Source organism: Parus major, chromosome 1A, assembly GCF_001522545.3.
Source record: "Parus major isolate Abel chromosome 1A, Parus_major1.1, whole genome shotgun sequence".
Taxonomy (NCBI): Eukaryota; Metazoa; Chordata; class Aves; order Passeriformes; family Paridae; genus Parus; species Parus major.
In genome coordinates this window covers 5,282,948-5,300,886 of record NC_031773.1, presented here as the reverse complement: position 1 = coordinate 5,300,886, position 17,939 = coordinate 5,282,948, and the positions used below count along the sequence as shown (strand labels likewise).

Genomic DNA, 17,939 nt, shown 5'->3' with positions numbered 1-17,939 from the left:
TTTAAATTGATACTTCAAATCTTAGTGCTGTGAAAACATTCATATTCTACCACTAATTATGATGTTCAAAACAGGATATCTGGAATTACGTTGGAAATAATGAAAACATTTCAGAGAATTTTTTAATGTTCTTTTGATTTATGTTGCTGGGAAAAAATGATTATGTCATCCTGATACATGGCATTGGGAAAGCTAAAAAGAATTTATTTCAGAGGACTGCTATGTTCAGTCTTGCTCAAAGATGGTTTTGCTTGTGCATTTAGTAGCCTGTCATGGTTAAAAGAGGTATGAGCAGCGTCAGTGTACAGGAGGGATATTTTAGTTCTCAAAAGCCTCTGGGAACTGCAGGTGTAATATACTTTTAAAGTACAAGGCATCTAAAAAAAAAAAAGGCATTTTCAGCTAAATTTGCTTATAAAATCATAACCATTACCTGAAAAGCCACTGGTGTAAAAGGATGCTTTGACTTATATAAGATTGAGAGTAAAATTCCTGAAATATTTCTGCTTTTCATCTTTCAATACTATGGCTGAGGTCAAGTGTCTGATCTTACCACATAATGCAGCAGATGATTTGCAGCATATTTTATTAAGACATAATTGTAAAGGCTAGGGCTAGTGCTGGGAAAGGTCATGGATTTCAGATGGAGTGTGGGAGTGTAAATACTCATGAGCTGTAGGTGAAACAGATTATATGTTACAGTGGGATCAGTTCTAGCCACAGTAGGGGTTCTAAGAAATGTAATCTTTTGGGGGAGGACCATAAAATGATTTGCATGCAGTAGAAAGCCTCCTGTGTTTCTCCATGAAGGCTGGGTCTCTGTTATTCTATGGCTGCTGGGCTATAAGGTGTTCCACACACAAGGGTGTCCCCTGGAATAGCGGGGTGCAGATGTGCTCCCATCACCTCTGGAACAGCTGCTTGGAGGGCTGGCATGGCTGAGCTCAGCAGTGTTTGTATCTCCTGAAAGATAAACATGTAGGTGAGAGACCACTTCTTTGTGGCCACAGTGCTGCTCTTTCATAGCGCTGGGGAAAGAGAAAAATGGTAATGAAAAGGCCAGATACCAGCTACACCCTTGGGAAGAGAAGAACAAAGGATGACTTAAGCTTGGACATAAGACATTAGCTAGTTGTGGCACAAGTCAGACCAGTCTTTACATACTGGCAAGACACAAATTATACCCAGCCTGAGCTTTTACATTTAAGTCTATTAAGAGCTGCCATAAATGTTTCAGGTTCTGTTGACAGAAGTCTGGGCAGGAGGGTGGGTTGTGTGTTCGCTTTGTCCTCTTTTTCTTTCAAGAAAAGAGTATTGTTCAGAATTGGGCTTACTCTTTTCAGTGTAATTGTTGAAAATTGGCAATTATGGTTTCTTCTGGCTTTGCAACTGATTATGTTAACCCTCAGCAAATTAATCATCTTCTGGCTCATGACTACACACAATACTTTGTAAAATGGAATTACAGTAGAACCCTGTCAGATCTTGTCACTCCACTTTGTAACCCTTGTGGAAACTTTCATAAGGCTCAGTGGTGATGCAATGACATGAGCATTCCAATTGCAGCTTTCAGCTGCCTAGGTGTAGGCATTGCTGAGGGAGTGATCTAGTTTTAAGGCGTAATTATTTACATGAAACACACAGAAAAAGAAATTGCAAATTAGGACTAATTAAATGGCCAAGTTGTATTTTATTAGAGTATGTTCTTTTTCTGTTTGATTTCTGTTTTATTCTGAGTTTTGTGCTTTCATTGCTCCATGAACTAGAAGTGTTAGTAAGGCTATGTTATTAAAAATAAAATGATAGACATATTGCAGTAACTGATTAATATTGGTGGAGTTTCTGTAAGCCCTTTAGTCCATTGTTGCTTAAAAGCAAGATAGAGTATTCTATTTAAATTCTATGCAATACATTAACTGCTAAATTATCATTTTATGTTTTGACACAGGTTTCCTCTGTGCAATGTTGCTTAGCAGGGCTGCCTTGATTTCCCTGCTCTTGCTTTGAGTCCTTTGGGGATCACTTTAAAACTGATTTGAGAGGATGTTTAGTAGCAGCTAATTCTACTAATTTCCAAAGTGACCATTTTCCATTGGTGAATGTGCAATGCCTCGTAGGGGATGTTGCAAAACTGCAAGAGTTCTACCGTAGTGAAACTTGATTTTTCATTAAGATGAGAGTTCAGTCATGTTTCTTCAGGGAAGTGGAATCTTTACTTTCATATTTTTCACTCATTACTTCTCATGCTGTAAAACTACAATAGGATCTACTCTGAATGCTGATTATTAAGAGGGGGAGGGTGCATGTGTTTTGCTGTTGCAGTGGGCCTTTTTTTTAGTGCAGAGCATAATGCAGTATATTGATTTTACAAATAGTTTTACTGTATCTTCTAGCTTTTTTCTTTTCTTTGGAATAGAGAGAACTTTTTGTTAAACCAAAGTCTTATATTTTCTGTGTATGAGTCTATTTGAAAAAACCCTACAAAACCAGAAATGCTAAACTTGAGAGACATTAGAGAAAAATCAGTGTAGATATCTCTAGTATATCTATAATATATATATGTGTGTGTGAATAATATGGTTTATTGCTGCCTGTGATTAGTGTGTGGTGGAAGAGCAGCAGCAATGTTAAAAAGCAAATTGTTTTCATGTGGTGAAGAGGTGAAAGAGTTAACCTGGAACAAGTGCTTGTGTTCACTGCACCTGAGTTCTTTTCATCCTTGCTACCAATATGCTCACAGATAAAGAAAGTAGCTGGTTTTACAAAACCAGTTCAGTAGTTCTGTTATGAGCAAAGTGGAAGATGATTTCTGTGTAGTAGGAGGCTTGCTGTTGTGTCAACAGTATGAAAATGCTGCTTTTGAAGGAAATGTGCCTGGTAGTGGACATGACACTGGCTTAGTCTAAACTCATACTGATTCCAGAGACTAAACTATTGACACCTGGGCTTGGGTGGGATCCATGGGCACTAATCAGTGGTAAAGACAAAGGAGTTGCTGCTCATTTCCAGGCTCCGTGCTTTGCCAGACGATATAGGGAGGAAGGTTAAAACAATTGGAGGAACTGTTCTTTTTTCAGTCTCTGGGGAAAAAATAATAGTCCAACACACTTGATCAGATCTCCTGTTCCTGGAATTTTAACACTTCTCTGAGTGCAAGAAAAACACAAAAGGGTTGAGGCTGGAAGAGACATCTGGAAGTCATCTGGTCCAACTCTGTGCTCAGGCAGGGCTGACAACCCACGTCCAGACAACTTAGAACATCTCCAAGGATGGAGAGAGATTCCACAGCCTCCCTGGATAACCTGTGCCAGTGCCACTGATCATCTTTCAGCTGGCTTCACAGAATGTCTGGTACTGTGTGTGCCCTCACTTGCTTAGGTTAGGATATGGAATTGGCTGGTTCCTGGCTGCAGGCATCACAGCTGCAGAATGGCTGTGTGGGAGAGCATGTGTGAGGGCTGAAGTCTGTGCAGGAGAATGGTTTTGTGTGTTTGTCCTGGGATATTTGGTATGGAGATCTGGTTTTCAGATTTTACTCCTGAATTTTTTGTACTTTTATAAACAAAAATGTTGTTGCCAATTCCTGACATTATAGGTCTTTCTTGCTTATCTTGCTTTATCTAACCAAGATATTTTGCATAATAAAGGAGTTTTGATCAGAAAATATGTAAAGTCTGCATCCTGCAATTAGGGAATGCCAGTTACAGAAACTGTATTTTTAGAGTTACTTAATTTCGTAGTTTCTTAGGTAATAAGCCAGAAAGATGGTACTTCAAGCCCCGTTTCCAGTAAGTCCTTTCAGTAAGATGCTTTTCCTGCAGCACTTAGAACCAGTAAGAATTCTTACTGAGAGTGTAACAGTAATGTGTTATAGGAGCCCTGGCCTCTGAGGCTGTTTGTTCAAATCCTTTTGTTTATTATGAGCTGGAATGCAGGCCTGTGGGCTGGGCTGGAGAACACCAGCGTGGTGCCTTCGTGACACTTGGCATTAACAAATGGCATCTTTGTTCCAGCCTCTGCAGCTCCTGGAGCTGTGGAGGGGCTGTGTCTGGAAAAAGGAGCACGTGTCAAGTGGCTCAGTTGTGTGGAACAAATGCAGCAAGTGGAGGAGTAGAACTTTTCCTCCAGTCATTTTTGATAAACATTTTTGATTTAGAATATGGTCTAGAAGCAAACAGATTTACTTCATGAAGACTAAAACAGAACTCTGCAAGGACTGGGAAGAAAATGACAGTCTAAAGACTGGTAAAGTGTTGTGTAAAAATTGATGTACTGGTCTTTAATTGTTTATATTGTGCTGTTTTACTTCGCTTTCATTTCAAATTAGTGATAACTGAGTTTTAAATACTTGGTAATACTTGGTAATATTTAAGGGATATAATTATGTTTAATGGTGGAAGAAATGTAGCTCAGTTAACTTCTTGAAATACGTATTTCTGAGAAAGTGTTGCTATGCAAACAAAAGGATTGTTTTTCTAACTAACTAGTTCATTTGATGTTAAAAGTTCTTCTCTGTGTTAGAAGTTCACTCTTCATGAAGAGAAAATTTAATAAATGATGTTAATCCCTTTTGTTCAGAGCAGATTTAGTATTGATGTGCAGGTATTTACCAAGATTCTTCCTTTTGAACATTGTGTACCCACAACAAAATACTATTAAGTGTACGTCATGGCTTTTATTTCATTGTTTATGGGAATGCACTGGAAGGAAAATAAACAGCTTGAGTATTTAAGGGACTTTCTGCTATAACCAGAGACTTTGTTTATTGCTCTGATATGTGCTTTGAATGTGTAGATGCGTAGCAGCTGGTGGTAGTGCCTGCAGACAGGAATTCGTGCCAGTGCAGCTCTTCGAGCAGCAAAGGGATGTGTCATGTGCAAGCCGGCAAGAATTCTAGTAAAGTAATGGAAAACAAATTAACATTTTCAATTCTTTTGGGGTATTCAGAGGGCTCTGCAGTTGGAGAGACAATGATGATGGGTTAAAGAACAAGAACAGAAGAAATAGCTTTTTAGAATTTGGGGTAAGGTTACTCAATACACTCTTAGTGTATTGAGCCCCAGCCCTATGGAGCAAGGCATCAGTTCTGAGGGTGCTGGTCCACAGTGGGTGAGCCTGAGCCAGTGTGTGCCCAGGTGACCAGGAAGGCCAACTGCATCCTGGCCTGTACCAGCAATGGTGTGGCCAGCAGGACCAGGGCTGTGATTGTCACCCTGTACTCAACACTGATGAGGCCACACCTCCAACCCTGGGATCAGTTTTGGCTCCCTTGTGACAAGAAGGTCATTGAGGTGCTGGAGCATGTCCAGAGGGGAATGGAGCTGTGACAGCACAGGTTCTATGAAGACTGACTGAGGGAGCTGGGGAATGTTTATCCTGAAGAAAAGGAGGCTCAAGGGGGAAACTTAATGCTCTTCTCACAGGTAACAAATGACAGAATGAGATGAAACAACTTCATGTTGCATTAGGATGGTTTAGATTGGATATTAGGAAAAATTTTATTCCCAAAAGGGTTGTCAAGCACTGGCTGCCTAGGGAAGTGGTGGAGTCATCATCCCTTGAGGTATTTAAAAGTGCTTGGTACTTGAGGGCATGGTTTAGTGGTGGGCTTGGCAGTGATGGGTTAATGGTTGGACTCAATGACCTTTTAACTTTTAATTAGTAAATTTAATCATACTCGTGTCATCTTTACCTGCTTCCACTGAGATAACACTGAATAAAACTGATAAGACTTTAGAATACCATTGATTTGTCTTCAATTTCGTAGTAATATATCTTTCTGCCCAAGAATTTTTCTTGTTCCCATATTTAGGTTTTACTTTATCAGGAATCAGTGTGTAATTTCTAAGTTGGAAATATTTAAATATTTTCTTTTACAAGAAAAATCATACTTAATGCTTATCTCCCAAAATAAAACCTCTTGCCCCCATCTCAGGCTGTTTTTTGGGTTTTCAGTATTGATGGATTAATGAAACATTGAACTATCTCAGTGCAGCTGGAAGGTTAAGATGATTCTGGCAGAAAGCAAAGAGGATTACTTTAAAGGCAATGAATATGATAATTTACACACTAAATGTAATTGAATTGTCATGAGACACAGAACATGCCAAACTTGGATTTACACATTGCTTATGCAGAGGAAGGGATGGTAAGCCATGGCCACATTTTCAGCATAAATCAGGAACTTGCTTTCTGGTGCAAATAGTTTGGCATTCTTTTAATCAAAGGCTTAAATTTTTTTCAGCTTACACTGCGATTCTATCTGTGTTTTTGAAGATCTAAGCGTGTCCTTTTGAGCATATTTTAAAATAAAAATAGAAACCATTTTTAGTTCTGTTTTAAAATGTATCAACTACCTACTGTGTGAATGTACTGACTGCTGTGTATTACAATATTGTCTGCTTATATTCAGCCACACTCTTTCTCAAATTAAATCTAATCTTTTCTACTTGGAAATTAGTGATAGGACTTTTTACCCATTTCTTCTGAAACTCAGCAGCAGGTATACTTTAAACAAGGGAGCTTTTCCCCTCAGCTGTCTGTTGGAGAAGTGGAAATTAGGATCAGTCAGTATTGAAGTTGCTGAAGGAATGACAGGTTTCTAAGGAAATTAAAAGTTTGCTTTTTAAAAGCCTATAATTGATCTTCTATAAAGACTTGCAGTAAGCAATGATCTGTCTTACAGAGGGAAACACAATTTAATTTTGGTTACAATTCCTTCATCTTCTCACTTGGAAGGTAAAACCAGGGTTCACCCACTGCTCTTTGTCAGTGTTGCTTTGGTAGCTTTAGTGGACATTGTCAGTTCAGCAGACACACTATAATAGTGTGTATATATAGTAAAGATTAGGAACAGATGGTTGCAGTTGTGCTGGGGGAGTAGGCAGTGCTGGAATGCCCTGGCAGTGCTGTGAAGTCATGTCTGTGCCCTTGGGTGTGACAAGGCTGAGGAGAGGCTCTGAAGGGCTGTGGGAGCTGTGGCTGGCTCAGAGTTCACATGGGCAGCCAGGGTAAGAGCCCTGTAATGGCTGTAAAGCTGTGTCAGAGAAAAACAAACCTGAGACCCAGCTGCTTTGTGTCTGGAGTCCTCTTTTGGCTTAGGAATAAAGGTGGATCCAGCACTTAAAAGCACAGGAGGAGCAGTGCCCTGCTTGGACACACCAAAGTCTGAGCAATATGAAATGATTCTACTTTACCCCTTTATCTTACAGGGAGGAAAAGATTTGTCGGTGTTGTAGCTTAGTGATGTGAAACTTAGAAATACAGCAGATTGAATTATTTGTGGGTTTTTTTCTCTCTCAGCTGTGTAAATACATGTGTGCTGGTTTTGCTCCACATTGGAAAAAATGGCAGAGCTATGTGTATTCTTAATAAACAGGAGTAATATGATTGGCAAATGATGGTGACAAAGGGGGGCAGGTGAGGGTAACCACGTGTGATTTCTGGGGGGGCATAAATGAAAGCTTTGAAGAAGCAGCCAGACTTTCCCTTAGGGGAAGCTTGGAACAGGCAGTGCTGTTATCTGAATGCTCATGTTGGTGATGGGCCATACTGAGGTTCTCTTGGTGTTCCCCTGGAGAAAGGTGGAATGAAAACAAGCAGAGACCATGTTAAATCTCTAACAGATGGCTTAGAAGGCCACCTTGGCGCAATTTCTTGTCTAAATGTTGAGAAATGTGTAGGTAACCTATATTAAAGAAACACTGGTTTGAACAAACAATTGTGCTAATGTCGTATGATAGGAAACGTTAAATATCTGATCAGTTTTTCTATTTTGGCCCAGATTGGTATGTGCAATTCCTGAAGTTCATTATGTTGCCATGAACGAGATAGTGAAAAAAACCCCACATGCTTGGAGTTATTTTTATAACAGTGTTAGACTGAAAAATATTTTAAGCCTTTCTCAAGCCATGCTTTATTTGAAGTTTATTGCTTTTCAATAATCAAAATAATTCAACTCTTAAATCTTTCACAGACTTATTCATTAAAGCTGATTTACCTCATTGCTCTGATATAATTATACTTTGGATATTGAACTGTGTTCTGTTGTTGGATATTCAAAACAGCAAATTTTCCTTTCTTGGTGCTCTCTGTTCCTGTCCACGTCCTAGAGGTGGTTTCTGCTCAGGGAACAGGACTGAGCAAAACTTGAGCTCCACTCATGCAGCAAATGCTACATCTGCAGTGTCCAATGTCCAGTGCTTACTCACACATTGTTTGTTTTTTTCTTGCCTGTCAACCTTCCTGTTGTCATATCCTTACCCTTGCTCCACCTCTGGCGTGCCCAAGTTGCAGTTCTGACACTCTAACAACATCCTTCCCTGTTTTCTGAGAAATTTGGAAATTTTAGGCAATTTCTAAGAAGCCATGCAATATTTCTTCAGTATTCCAATATCTCTACAAATCCTGTAAATACTTGACAATTTTGTTTTAAGCCAGTAGTGAATGTTTGTGGAGTTGCCTTTACTGGCCTTCAGTCTTTCAGTTAGTGGGTTGTGCAGAATTATTTTTTTGTTGTATTTAACATCTACGTTGGTGGAAAATCAGACATATTCTAAACTTGGCAATTAAGATTCTGTGCAGTATTAATACTGCATATATATATATATATATATATATATATATATATATATATGTAATACTTAGCTTTGAGCAGTATTCAAGACATATACCAAGATCATATTTTGCTTTGACACAATAGCTTTGGCATTTCTTCATTGAAGTAGTCTCCCTGAAGTTGATTTTCCAAGTATTTGACTGCAGTTCTTTTTTCACAAGGGAGAAAATCTGAACAGTGTTATTTTAATTCCTCTACAGGTGCAGATGCTGAGCAGGATGCTGCTATCAAACTTGCCCAGGAACGAGCGGAGATAGTTGCCAAATATGACAGAGTAAGTGAACTTTTTAGCAATTTAAAAGACATTTTATAATGAATCTTAGTAATGTGTCTGTTTAAAAACTGAATCATGATTCCAGCTAGCTGTTGTTTAAAATACTCTGAGTACTAATCTGATGTTTAATGATACATTGTCCTCTGGGTGAATTAAACACTCCCTCCATGGGGGATATTCTGGATCATGACTCACTCAACTCATTTTTCAGGTGCATAACAAGTTACTTTGGGACTATTTCAGGAGTCTTAGAAGTAATGAAATTACTTCCAAGTGTATTGTCTTAGAAGTAATGAAAGTGGGGTGTTTGAGGATGCTCAGTGTATCTGAGGTCAGAAGGACTCTCATTTTACTTTTTATTTAATCTTTGGTTATGGTAGTACAAATGCTAAAATCATAGAAAAAGTACAAGACAAGTGAGCTCCATTGTTTCTGATATTGTTGTGGGGAACTAAAGAAATGCCCTGGTACATACCATGTTTGTTCTTGGACCCCTTGTAAGGAAAAGCTTGTCACAGAGTATGCCTAGAATTCTTACATGGTAGTCAGGTATTTTTGTAACACTTAGGGACTTTATAAGAGTTGTTTGAGTACAGAACAATAGCCTTGTTGGCAGAGTTCATGAGATGTTTTATAAGCCAGACTTACTGGTGGTTTGCACAGGGTGCAGTAAATGAGTGGCTCACCTTGGAATAAGGAAAAACCTGCTTGTGTGTGGCAGGCTTGACACCGGGTGCTCCTGAAAGCTGCTCAGTCACTACCCTCCTCAGCTGGGCAGGGGAGAGAAAATACACAAAAGGCTCATGAGTTGGGATAAAGGCAAGGGAGAGATCCTTCACTAGTGACTGTCGTGGGCAGAACAGACCTGAGTTGAGGAAATCAGTTTAATTTATTACCAATCAAATCAGAGTACGACAATAAGAAAATAAAGACTGGATCTAAACCATTTTCTCCCCAGCCCTACCTTCTTCCTGGTCTTAACTTTGCTCCCAGTTTTCTCTGCCTCTTCCAGTTGAGCAGTGCAGGAGGATGGGGAACGGGGGATGTTGTCAGTTCATCCCATGTTGTTTCTGTGACTCCTTCCTGCTTGGGGTTTTGACTCCTTAAACTCTTCCATTTTTCCAGTATGGTGTCCCTCTCACAGGCTGAAGTTATCCATAAAACTTCTTCAGTGTGGGTCCTTCCCATGAGCTGCAGTTCTTCCTGAGCTGCTCCAGCCTTGGTCTTTCCATCAGGGTCAGTCATTCAGGCACAGGTGCTTCAGCATGGGTCCCCCGTGGGGTCACAAGTCCTGCTCCAGTGTGGCCACTGGCCATGGCCAGTGGCAGGTCCGTATTGGAGCTGTCTTTGTCTCTGTTGGATGTGGAGGAGGCTTACAGCAGCTTCTCAGAGAGATTACCCCTGGAGCTCCCTGCTGCTAAAATCAGGCCACACAAACCCAATAGACTTTGTGTTCTGAGCGGTGGCCTGATTTCATAGCCAGTAACCTGTGCACAGCCCATACCAGGAGTTGATAGAGCAGAAGTGTAGTTAAACTTCTGCAAGCCTTTTGCAAGACTGGCAGTTGGAGAGGAAGAATGGGACATGAATGAATGCATAACTGAGGGAAAACTTGGTGCTGAATTGTTTGACAGCTGCTGCAGGCCAGCATGGATGTTAACTCAGGACTGTCTGCAGAATGTGCTCTTGCAGGTGATTGTTCAGGAAAGATGGACTTGGGAAATGAAACGAGTAGAGGGCAATCTGGGGACCATGATAGATTATTGTGGAGTTTAACAACAGGCTTACTGGGATTACTGTGACTCTGGTTGAAATGTATTTTGTGTATAGCAGTGACCAAAAGAGACTTCTTGTGATGAAAATACTGTTTGTAAGGTCTGGGACAGGTATTCTGCTCTCCTTTTTCTTGGCTGGTTAGTTAAGGACTGATGGTTCTCCTCCCCTTCCTCTAACTTCCTGCCACTATGTCCCAAAGCATTCCAAAGGTTATGCTTTCAGTGGTTGAATGCTCTTACATGTCTTTATTTATTGTGTCATAAAGTATAATTTGGCTTTTTATTTTTTTCCTTTCCCCATAGGGACGTGAGGGGGCTCAGATTGAACCGTGGGAAGATGCTGACTACCGTCTGTACAAAGTCACAGATAGATTTGGGTTTCTACAGTAAGTAGCAAGCTTGTAAAGAAAATAAGATTAAAAGTTTGATACTATTAATATTCAGGCTCTTTATTGTATTACCTATTTGGTGAAAGTATTATTATGCCTTTAATAGATATTTTGGAAACTGCTGTGTAAGTGTTACTGCTGGCTAATCTTTCACTGTGCTTTTCAATTCAGTTTCTATCCGGGTTTCTATTTCTGTAATTTGATCTTGCATAGTGTGTGAAATCTTGTAAAATATTTTATTGGGGAATGAAAATTGATAGTCTGCAAAAAACATATTTCAAGCTGAATTGCAGATAAATTTTGGTTGTGCATAACTTAGTTGGATGTAGACAAACTTGAAGTTCTTGGAAGTATTTATAAAAACTTTGTTAAAAGGTTTAATTTTAAAAAAATCCCAATGCATTAAGGTAAGTCAATGGTTCTAATGAGCAACAGTGTATCTCAGTCCATGGAAGATTAGTATCTTTTGACTTAATATATTTTCTAACCTTACTGAAATCTCTCTGATTTAGGACCTTATGTTGAATCAACTTTATGAGAAAATGCCAGAATCCAGGTGCAGTTCCCCTGTAGGTGCCTCCTTTGTAACATAATCTGTTCCTTTTTGAAAAATAGAAGATTAGAGTCTTAAATTGTATTAGGGTTTTTGTGGTTGGCAGATGTAAATATCCAGCTTGAAGAAACTGAACACAAGCTGACTTGCTACTTTTGATAATATTAGGAGACTCTGAGTTTCTTGGTACTTGGCATTTTTGTTTGAATATGTGAAATGCAGTTGAAATCCAGAAAAATCAGTGATAGGTGGAAAACTTAGTAATACCTATGTAATTCATAGTATTGGGAAGGGGGATGTGTATGTTCTGTTTTTTGGAGGACTTTTTTTCCTTCTCTTCCTTCCTTTTTTGCAGTGTTACTGTTTTTACAGTCTGTCAGTTAAGTCACCTTTACAGGCAGACTGCTTGTGCTTCATTGGGGTGGGTTAATTTGATGTGTGACATTCAAAGAGATCTGTTTTACACAAAGAGGTGCTTGTGTTGGTAAAGCCCAGCTGCAGCACCACATGCCTGCAGTTGTAACATTCCTAATGGACAATGGATGTCAGAGTAATATTATTATTTGGGCAGAAGTAATGGAAGCCACTTCAGGATTCACCTCTGACTTTGGTATCCTTGTGAACTCCTGAACTTTTCCTGTTACTTGTATTGTGATACTTGGATTTTTTATGTGAAGATTGTTAAGTGCTCTCTACCTGCTACTGCTGTTCAGTCATTACTCCAGACATCTTGCTCAGGAACATCTTTTACTCACCACTGCAGAATTAGTTCTCTATATAGTTAGCTTCAAGGGATGAAAGCTGAAAGATTTAAATTACATAAAAACTGCACAGGTTAACAGTGTGTGCAGATAATCTCTTCACTAACTGTACCTATTTGTAGCTTATCCATGTCTTGTTACAGGGCAGATTTCACCTGGGAGTGCTTTCAAGGCTGCTTTAAGATTGTTCAAGACAAATTCGATGTCTTGCAAATGATGTTTTTATTTTCCCGAGAAACGAAATCTGTCCTAATAGAAGAAATATAATTAGGATAAAGATATCAACTGTCTTGCCCTGAAATGACAATTTATATTGCACTATAGATTTTAACTGTGGTCTGGGTCATGTGTGCTGTCATGCTGGGCCTGCTGTGTCAGAAAGAAACTCCTGTTCTACCAGAGTTTGAAATGTACCAAAAGCCTCAGAAGTTTGTCATCCCTGAGATGATAAATAATAATTTGTCTTCTCAGGTGTTTATAGTGTAAACTAGCAAACAGGCTGATGCACATTGAAAACAACATCTGGGGGCAGTACCAAACGTAGTGTCCTAGTTAAGGTCTACAGGGATTTGTAATCTTGTTTATATTGACATCTTAAAATACTAAGAGAGGTGTCTTTTGTATTCGAAGGGTGTTGGGTGTGAGGAAACGGATACAAAATTAGGGCTTGTTTTCTCAAGTACAATAGGCTTTGATTACTATCAGTAGTTTTCTCTTTTTTTACTTGTCTGTGTTCAGTTGACAGCTTTCCTTGGCTCTGTGAAGGGGCATTCAAAGTTCATCTGATTGCTGATAGGGCAGAAGAGATAATTTTGAGGGAATGAAGCACTCAGGCTGCAAGTGTAACTTGCCACTGGGTAGAAGACAGGAGAATATAAAGGCTAGGGACATGTCAAGAGTAGTTTTGGTCTAGATCTGAAATTCTTCTGGTGTCCCAGTGTCCTTTTTTGTGTGATTATACTGGGAATTTGTAAATTTCAGGGACCAGAAGATTTAACACTTCTATTGCCTTTCTGCCATGCCAGTAGAAGAGGGCTCAGGTTTTCTTCAGAGACCAGAATGAGAGGCAGAGGGAAGGTGCCTTTTTATTTAACAGTGGAGAAATGGGATTATGATTGGAAACAGATATAACATTTCCCTTCAAGTAAAATATGTCACTTTAACCTATTAAGACCCTCAGTTGTTCTGTCTGGCATTTTTAATGAATTCTAAGTGATGCACTATTTATTGTGTACAAGAGTTAGGTCTATCTTTACACCCAGTACTGTCTTAAATTTTTAGTAGCTGCTGCCTTCAGAACACAGTTTAATCTGTTTGCTGCAGTACATTATCTTGCAGTTCTGCAAATGCATATGAATGTTCTAGTTGGGATATTAAAAAGAAAGTGGTGTGGACAGGTTATTAAGATAGCTATTTAAAACAAAAAAAAAAAAAGCAAGCTCAGTTAATACTTAATGAATTTAGGGAACAAGAAAGTGTGTTCAGTGAGAAGTACCAGAGCATTATAATAATGAGACTTATTTGAAATGAATAAAGGGAAGTTTTAGAGGGAAGTTGGATGTGGGAAGAAGGTTTCCAGCAAAGCTAAGCTGTGAAATAACCTGTGGGGAGCCCAAGGGGACTGTCTCTTGAGATACTTAACACCAGAGTGTACAAAACAAAATGCAGCTTGCAGGAGTTTGTTCAGTGGCACTGACTAAATTGTAGAGCTACTCTACTGAAAGCATAAATTGTACAGTAGAGGCGTACAGGAACTAGGAAGAGTGAAACTCCCATTATTAGCTAAATTGTAGAAAATTTGGCCTTTACCAGCTACTGTTGTTGCAAGGCTATAAGGAAGTGGTGGGTTGTGGTCTATTTTAGCCATGTGGTGCAGGCAAACCAGACTCAACTTGGAAAATTTATTTCATAATTTAGTCCAGATAACATGACATTTTGACTGCTGACTTGGATGCTGGGTAGGAGCACTCCAAACCATGGCACTCTTAGCAGGCACCTAGAAGAGACACCTGTGTCCCCTCCACCTCCAAGACAAACTTCCCTTGCTTTTTGTCATGGGTTGCAGTTCCTTTGCAAGGTGAGGTTACAGGCAGTGCAGCAGCTCCTGCACACAATGGCTTCTTTCTGCTCCTCCTGGATTTTTACTTATTTTGTCCTTCTGCTCCTTGAGTCTTACATTATCTTTCCCCACCCTGACATGGTGTTCCTCCCACTGGGAGTACATCTCCAGCCACGTTCTCAACATCCCCTTGCACATGTCTCTTCGGTCTCTCCAATTAGTATTGTTCCTCTTAATTAATACAGACTTGTTTCTGCCAAGTGCTGTTGATCTTCCTCATTGTCACCTGATATACATGGAACGGTATATTGAATTAATTTAAGAAGTCAATTAAATAAATTAAATACTCCTATAACATGGAATAGCCTGTTAAAAAAAATCACCTTTGTAATGTTTCTTTCAGAGAATCCCATGTCAGGGAGCTTGTCTTAAAACGACAGAGCAGACCAGTATATTTTATACAAGTGCATTGTGGTTGGCAATAAACCTAAAAATATTTAAAGAAAAAAAAAAGGCAGCAATATCACTTACCAGAAAAACCTCAGGCATGGTCCTTATTCAATGGAATTTGTTTTCCAGTAAAAATCCTGCTGATTTCACATGATGGTGCAGGAATGCTGAGCAGTCAGGCTGATGTGAAAAGTGCCATTCAATTTTAAAACGAACATGTTTTTCTCTGAAGTCTAGCAACAATGTCTGTACATACAGTCTGCCAGTGCTTTGATTAGATTGGATATTCTTTTCTAGAAAGTGCAGGAGATGGATGCTTTCAGCTGTGCCTGCAGCTGATGGAAGTCCAGCAGCCCATCTCTGGGGACTCCCATAGGGCTCAGATAGTGCTTAGCCTGTAATAGATGACTTCTGCAATCAAGTATTCTAGGAATGGGAGAAATGTCTAAGATCTCTTTACAGATAGTCATAACAAAAACTGTTTGAGCTGTTTTTGGAAATGAAAAAAGTGGAATGTGTTTGGTCTTCATAAAAATTGGGGGTTTGTTTGCTCAGTTTTTCCTTTCTTCCCCCCCCTTGTTGGATATGTTGTATCTTTTTGGTCAGTGTTTTGTCAATGTTGACCCTGCACCCTATAAAAAAGCAGTTTTTCTCTGTCCTATCTTGGAACCTGGCTAAATTTTAAATAAAATGTCCTCAGTATTTTCAGTGTGTACTGTTCTTTCATCAGTCATTTTCTTTACCTTGTAGATAACTTCTATTTGCATTTTTTCTATCAGCAGTCAATGATAAGGGAATAACTTCAGGGAAAGAAAATCTAAAGGAGTTTCTGAGCCTCTTGAAGCTCATAGCAGGCATTCCAGTAATGCCTCAGGATCTGGGATTTCCCCCTTCCCCCTCCTTGAATTATTTAGTTCATTTGGTGCTGCTTTGGAATGGTTAAAAAAGCTACTAAAAGAAATACCTTACTCCTTGGGTAGTGACAAGTTCCCTGCTACAACTAGGAATGCTTTAAAAGGTATTTTATTTCTTTAAATTGACAGTTTGTGTCATATCTATATTGATTTCTCTATTTAGAAGTGAAATTTTAGAGTTGTTTTTATAGTTAAAAAATTCTTAAAGGTCTGAAGACAGTAAAAGAAAGCAAGAAATTCAAATGACAGTATTTTTGTAAGTAAATAAGAATTTAAGCTTTAACTGTTTTTGAAGCACATACTTAAAGACATGGTTTTCATTAAGATATCCTTGTATTTATTTTTTATGAAACTTTCCAGTTAACTAGAAGGACAAAATAACTTGATTTCCTCCCTTTCCTCCCTGCTCCACATAATGTTAAGGTTGAATGGTCACAAGAGCATTGGCTGATTGAAGTTTGCAAAACAGCCCAAACTTTGTACGTGATCCTGAAGTAGGGTAGAAGCTGAGAGCAGCATTTTGCAACTGTAAAGGTCAACAGCAGTTTAAAGAGCTGATCCTCTTTGGAGCCTTTCAACACCAGGACAAAAGTCAGAGCAGGATAAGCCAAATGGACTTGGTGTATTCCTAGAATGGCACAGAAATCTAAAATCTGACCAAATCTGAACAGCATCTTCCTGCTGTTAGGACACCACACCAACATACCTCTGGTCAGTGTACTCCAGGTCCTGAGAGGCTTTGTACTGAAATTTGTAAAGCATTGAACAACATCTCCATGAAGAATAAATATCAGCCAGGTTCATTCTTTTGATACCTGTTGGAACTACAGATTTCAGTCTTTCCATCATTTGGGGACTAAGCAAAGATTATTTTCCAAAAAAAATAAAATGTATCACACTTTTCATTTTTAGCTGTAAATTGGGATTTATGTTATCTTTCTTTTTAAAGTATCCGTGTGTGTATATTCTTGATGATTCTTTCAGATTTCTGTCTCTGTGTATCACCCAGCTGAGAGGGAGGTGTTCTGTTTTCTTTCATAAGAAAACTGTTCAAGACCACAGTTTTGCTTTTTTAAGAAAAATAAAAAAAATAAATATTGATGTTTGGAATTTGGGACAGATACAGCTGAAGTCCAAATTTTACTCCTCATTGGGAAATATAGATTCTGACTTAAATTCTCTGACTAATATATTGTGGAAAGTGTTTTAAACATTCATACCTTAATAGTTATGAAATAGAAGTTGCAGAAGAAACTGCAATTTATTTACTGCAACTTTCCAAAAACTTTTTTCTTTCCATTGTTCCCTGATGAATGCCAGCAACAGAATTGTTCTGGTAACTTTTGGTGGTGAGCTGTGAAAATTGTAGCAGACATGACACCATTAAAAAAAAATAATTCTTCAGCCTGCACCATATGAGTTCTTTTCAGACTTTGTTATTATCAAGGTTTGTGTTAACTTATATTAATTATTTTTATCTTGTAGCATTAACCTATATTGTCACAATTAGTGGTCTGGCTTGGGTGATTCACTTTAAACATGTTTTTCTGTTTACTGCCTGCTCAGTAAATGGAAGCTGTGGATGTGTATTTACTGTGGCAGATGCAGTTACAGTGATAAATATTCCAGGGTCAGCATAGTGAGATTGGGCAGATTGGAGGTTTATTTTGCAGGGTTGTTCATGTGGGTTTTTATCCCCTAAAGAGTGGTACAATACAAGTACTAGCAGTAGAAAATACAGATATGGCCTGTCCCTCACCCCATTTATGAGGCTCTCTCAAAAATTTGGGTTAGATTCTTATGCTACTCTTACAGTAGCTGTGTGCTGATTCTGATTGAATTGTACCAATTCACAGCAGCTGAGAATGTGACTCATACTCTTAGTCTTTATCCCATGAGCCTGTTAAAGCAGTGAACATGCTTTGAGAATAGTTTGCTAATGATGGAGATTATCACATTGGAAGAGGTGCTTTTCCAGTAGCAGAATTCATTCTTTCATTTGCTGAGATGAGACCCACCTGCTCTTCTCCATCAAACTTCAGTCTTTAAAAAAACATCGTGCATTTTTATTAGGTCCAATGCATTTCTACAGCATGCTCCAAAAACAAGTGAGGAGAGTAAACAAACCAAGAGCTCAGTCAAGGATT

General features: G+C 38.9%; 1 protein-coding gene across 6 annotated transcripts in view; it reads left to right on the top strand.

Annotated features, from left to right (window-relative positions):
- USP6NL (USP6 N-terminal like) overlaps window positions 1-17,939 on the top strand; it is a 119,735-nt gene that overhangs the window by 41,466 nt on the left and 60,330 nt on the right. For 5 of the 6 annotated variants that reach the window (XM_015628420.3, XM_033514306.1, XM_015628421.3 and 2 more), the window contains 2 exons: window positions 8,818-8,891; window positions 10,970-11,052. In XM_015628420.3, the coding sequence (XP_015483906.1) occupies window positions 8,818-8,891; window positions 10,970-11,052 (157 nt within the window). Of the gene's footprint in view, window positions 1-4,051; window positions 4,246-8,817; window positions 8,892-10,969; window positions 11,053-17,939 lie in introns of those variants that run through there. The other variant, XM_015628419.3, reaches the window with a different exon arrangement.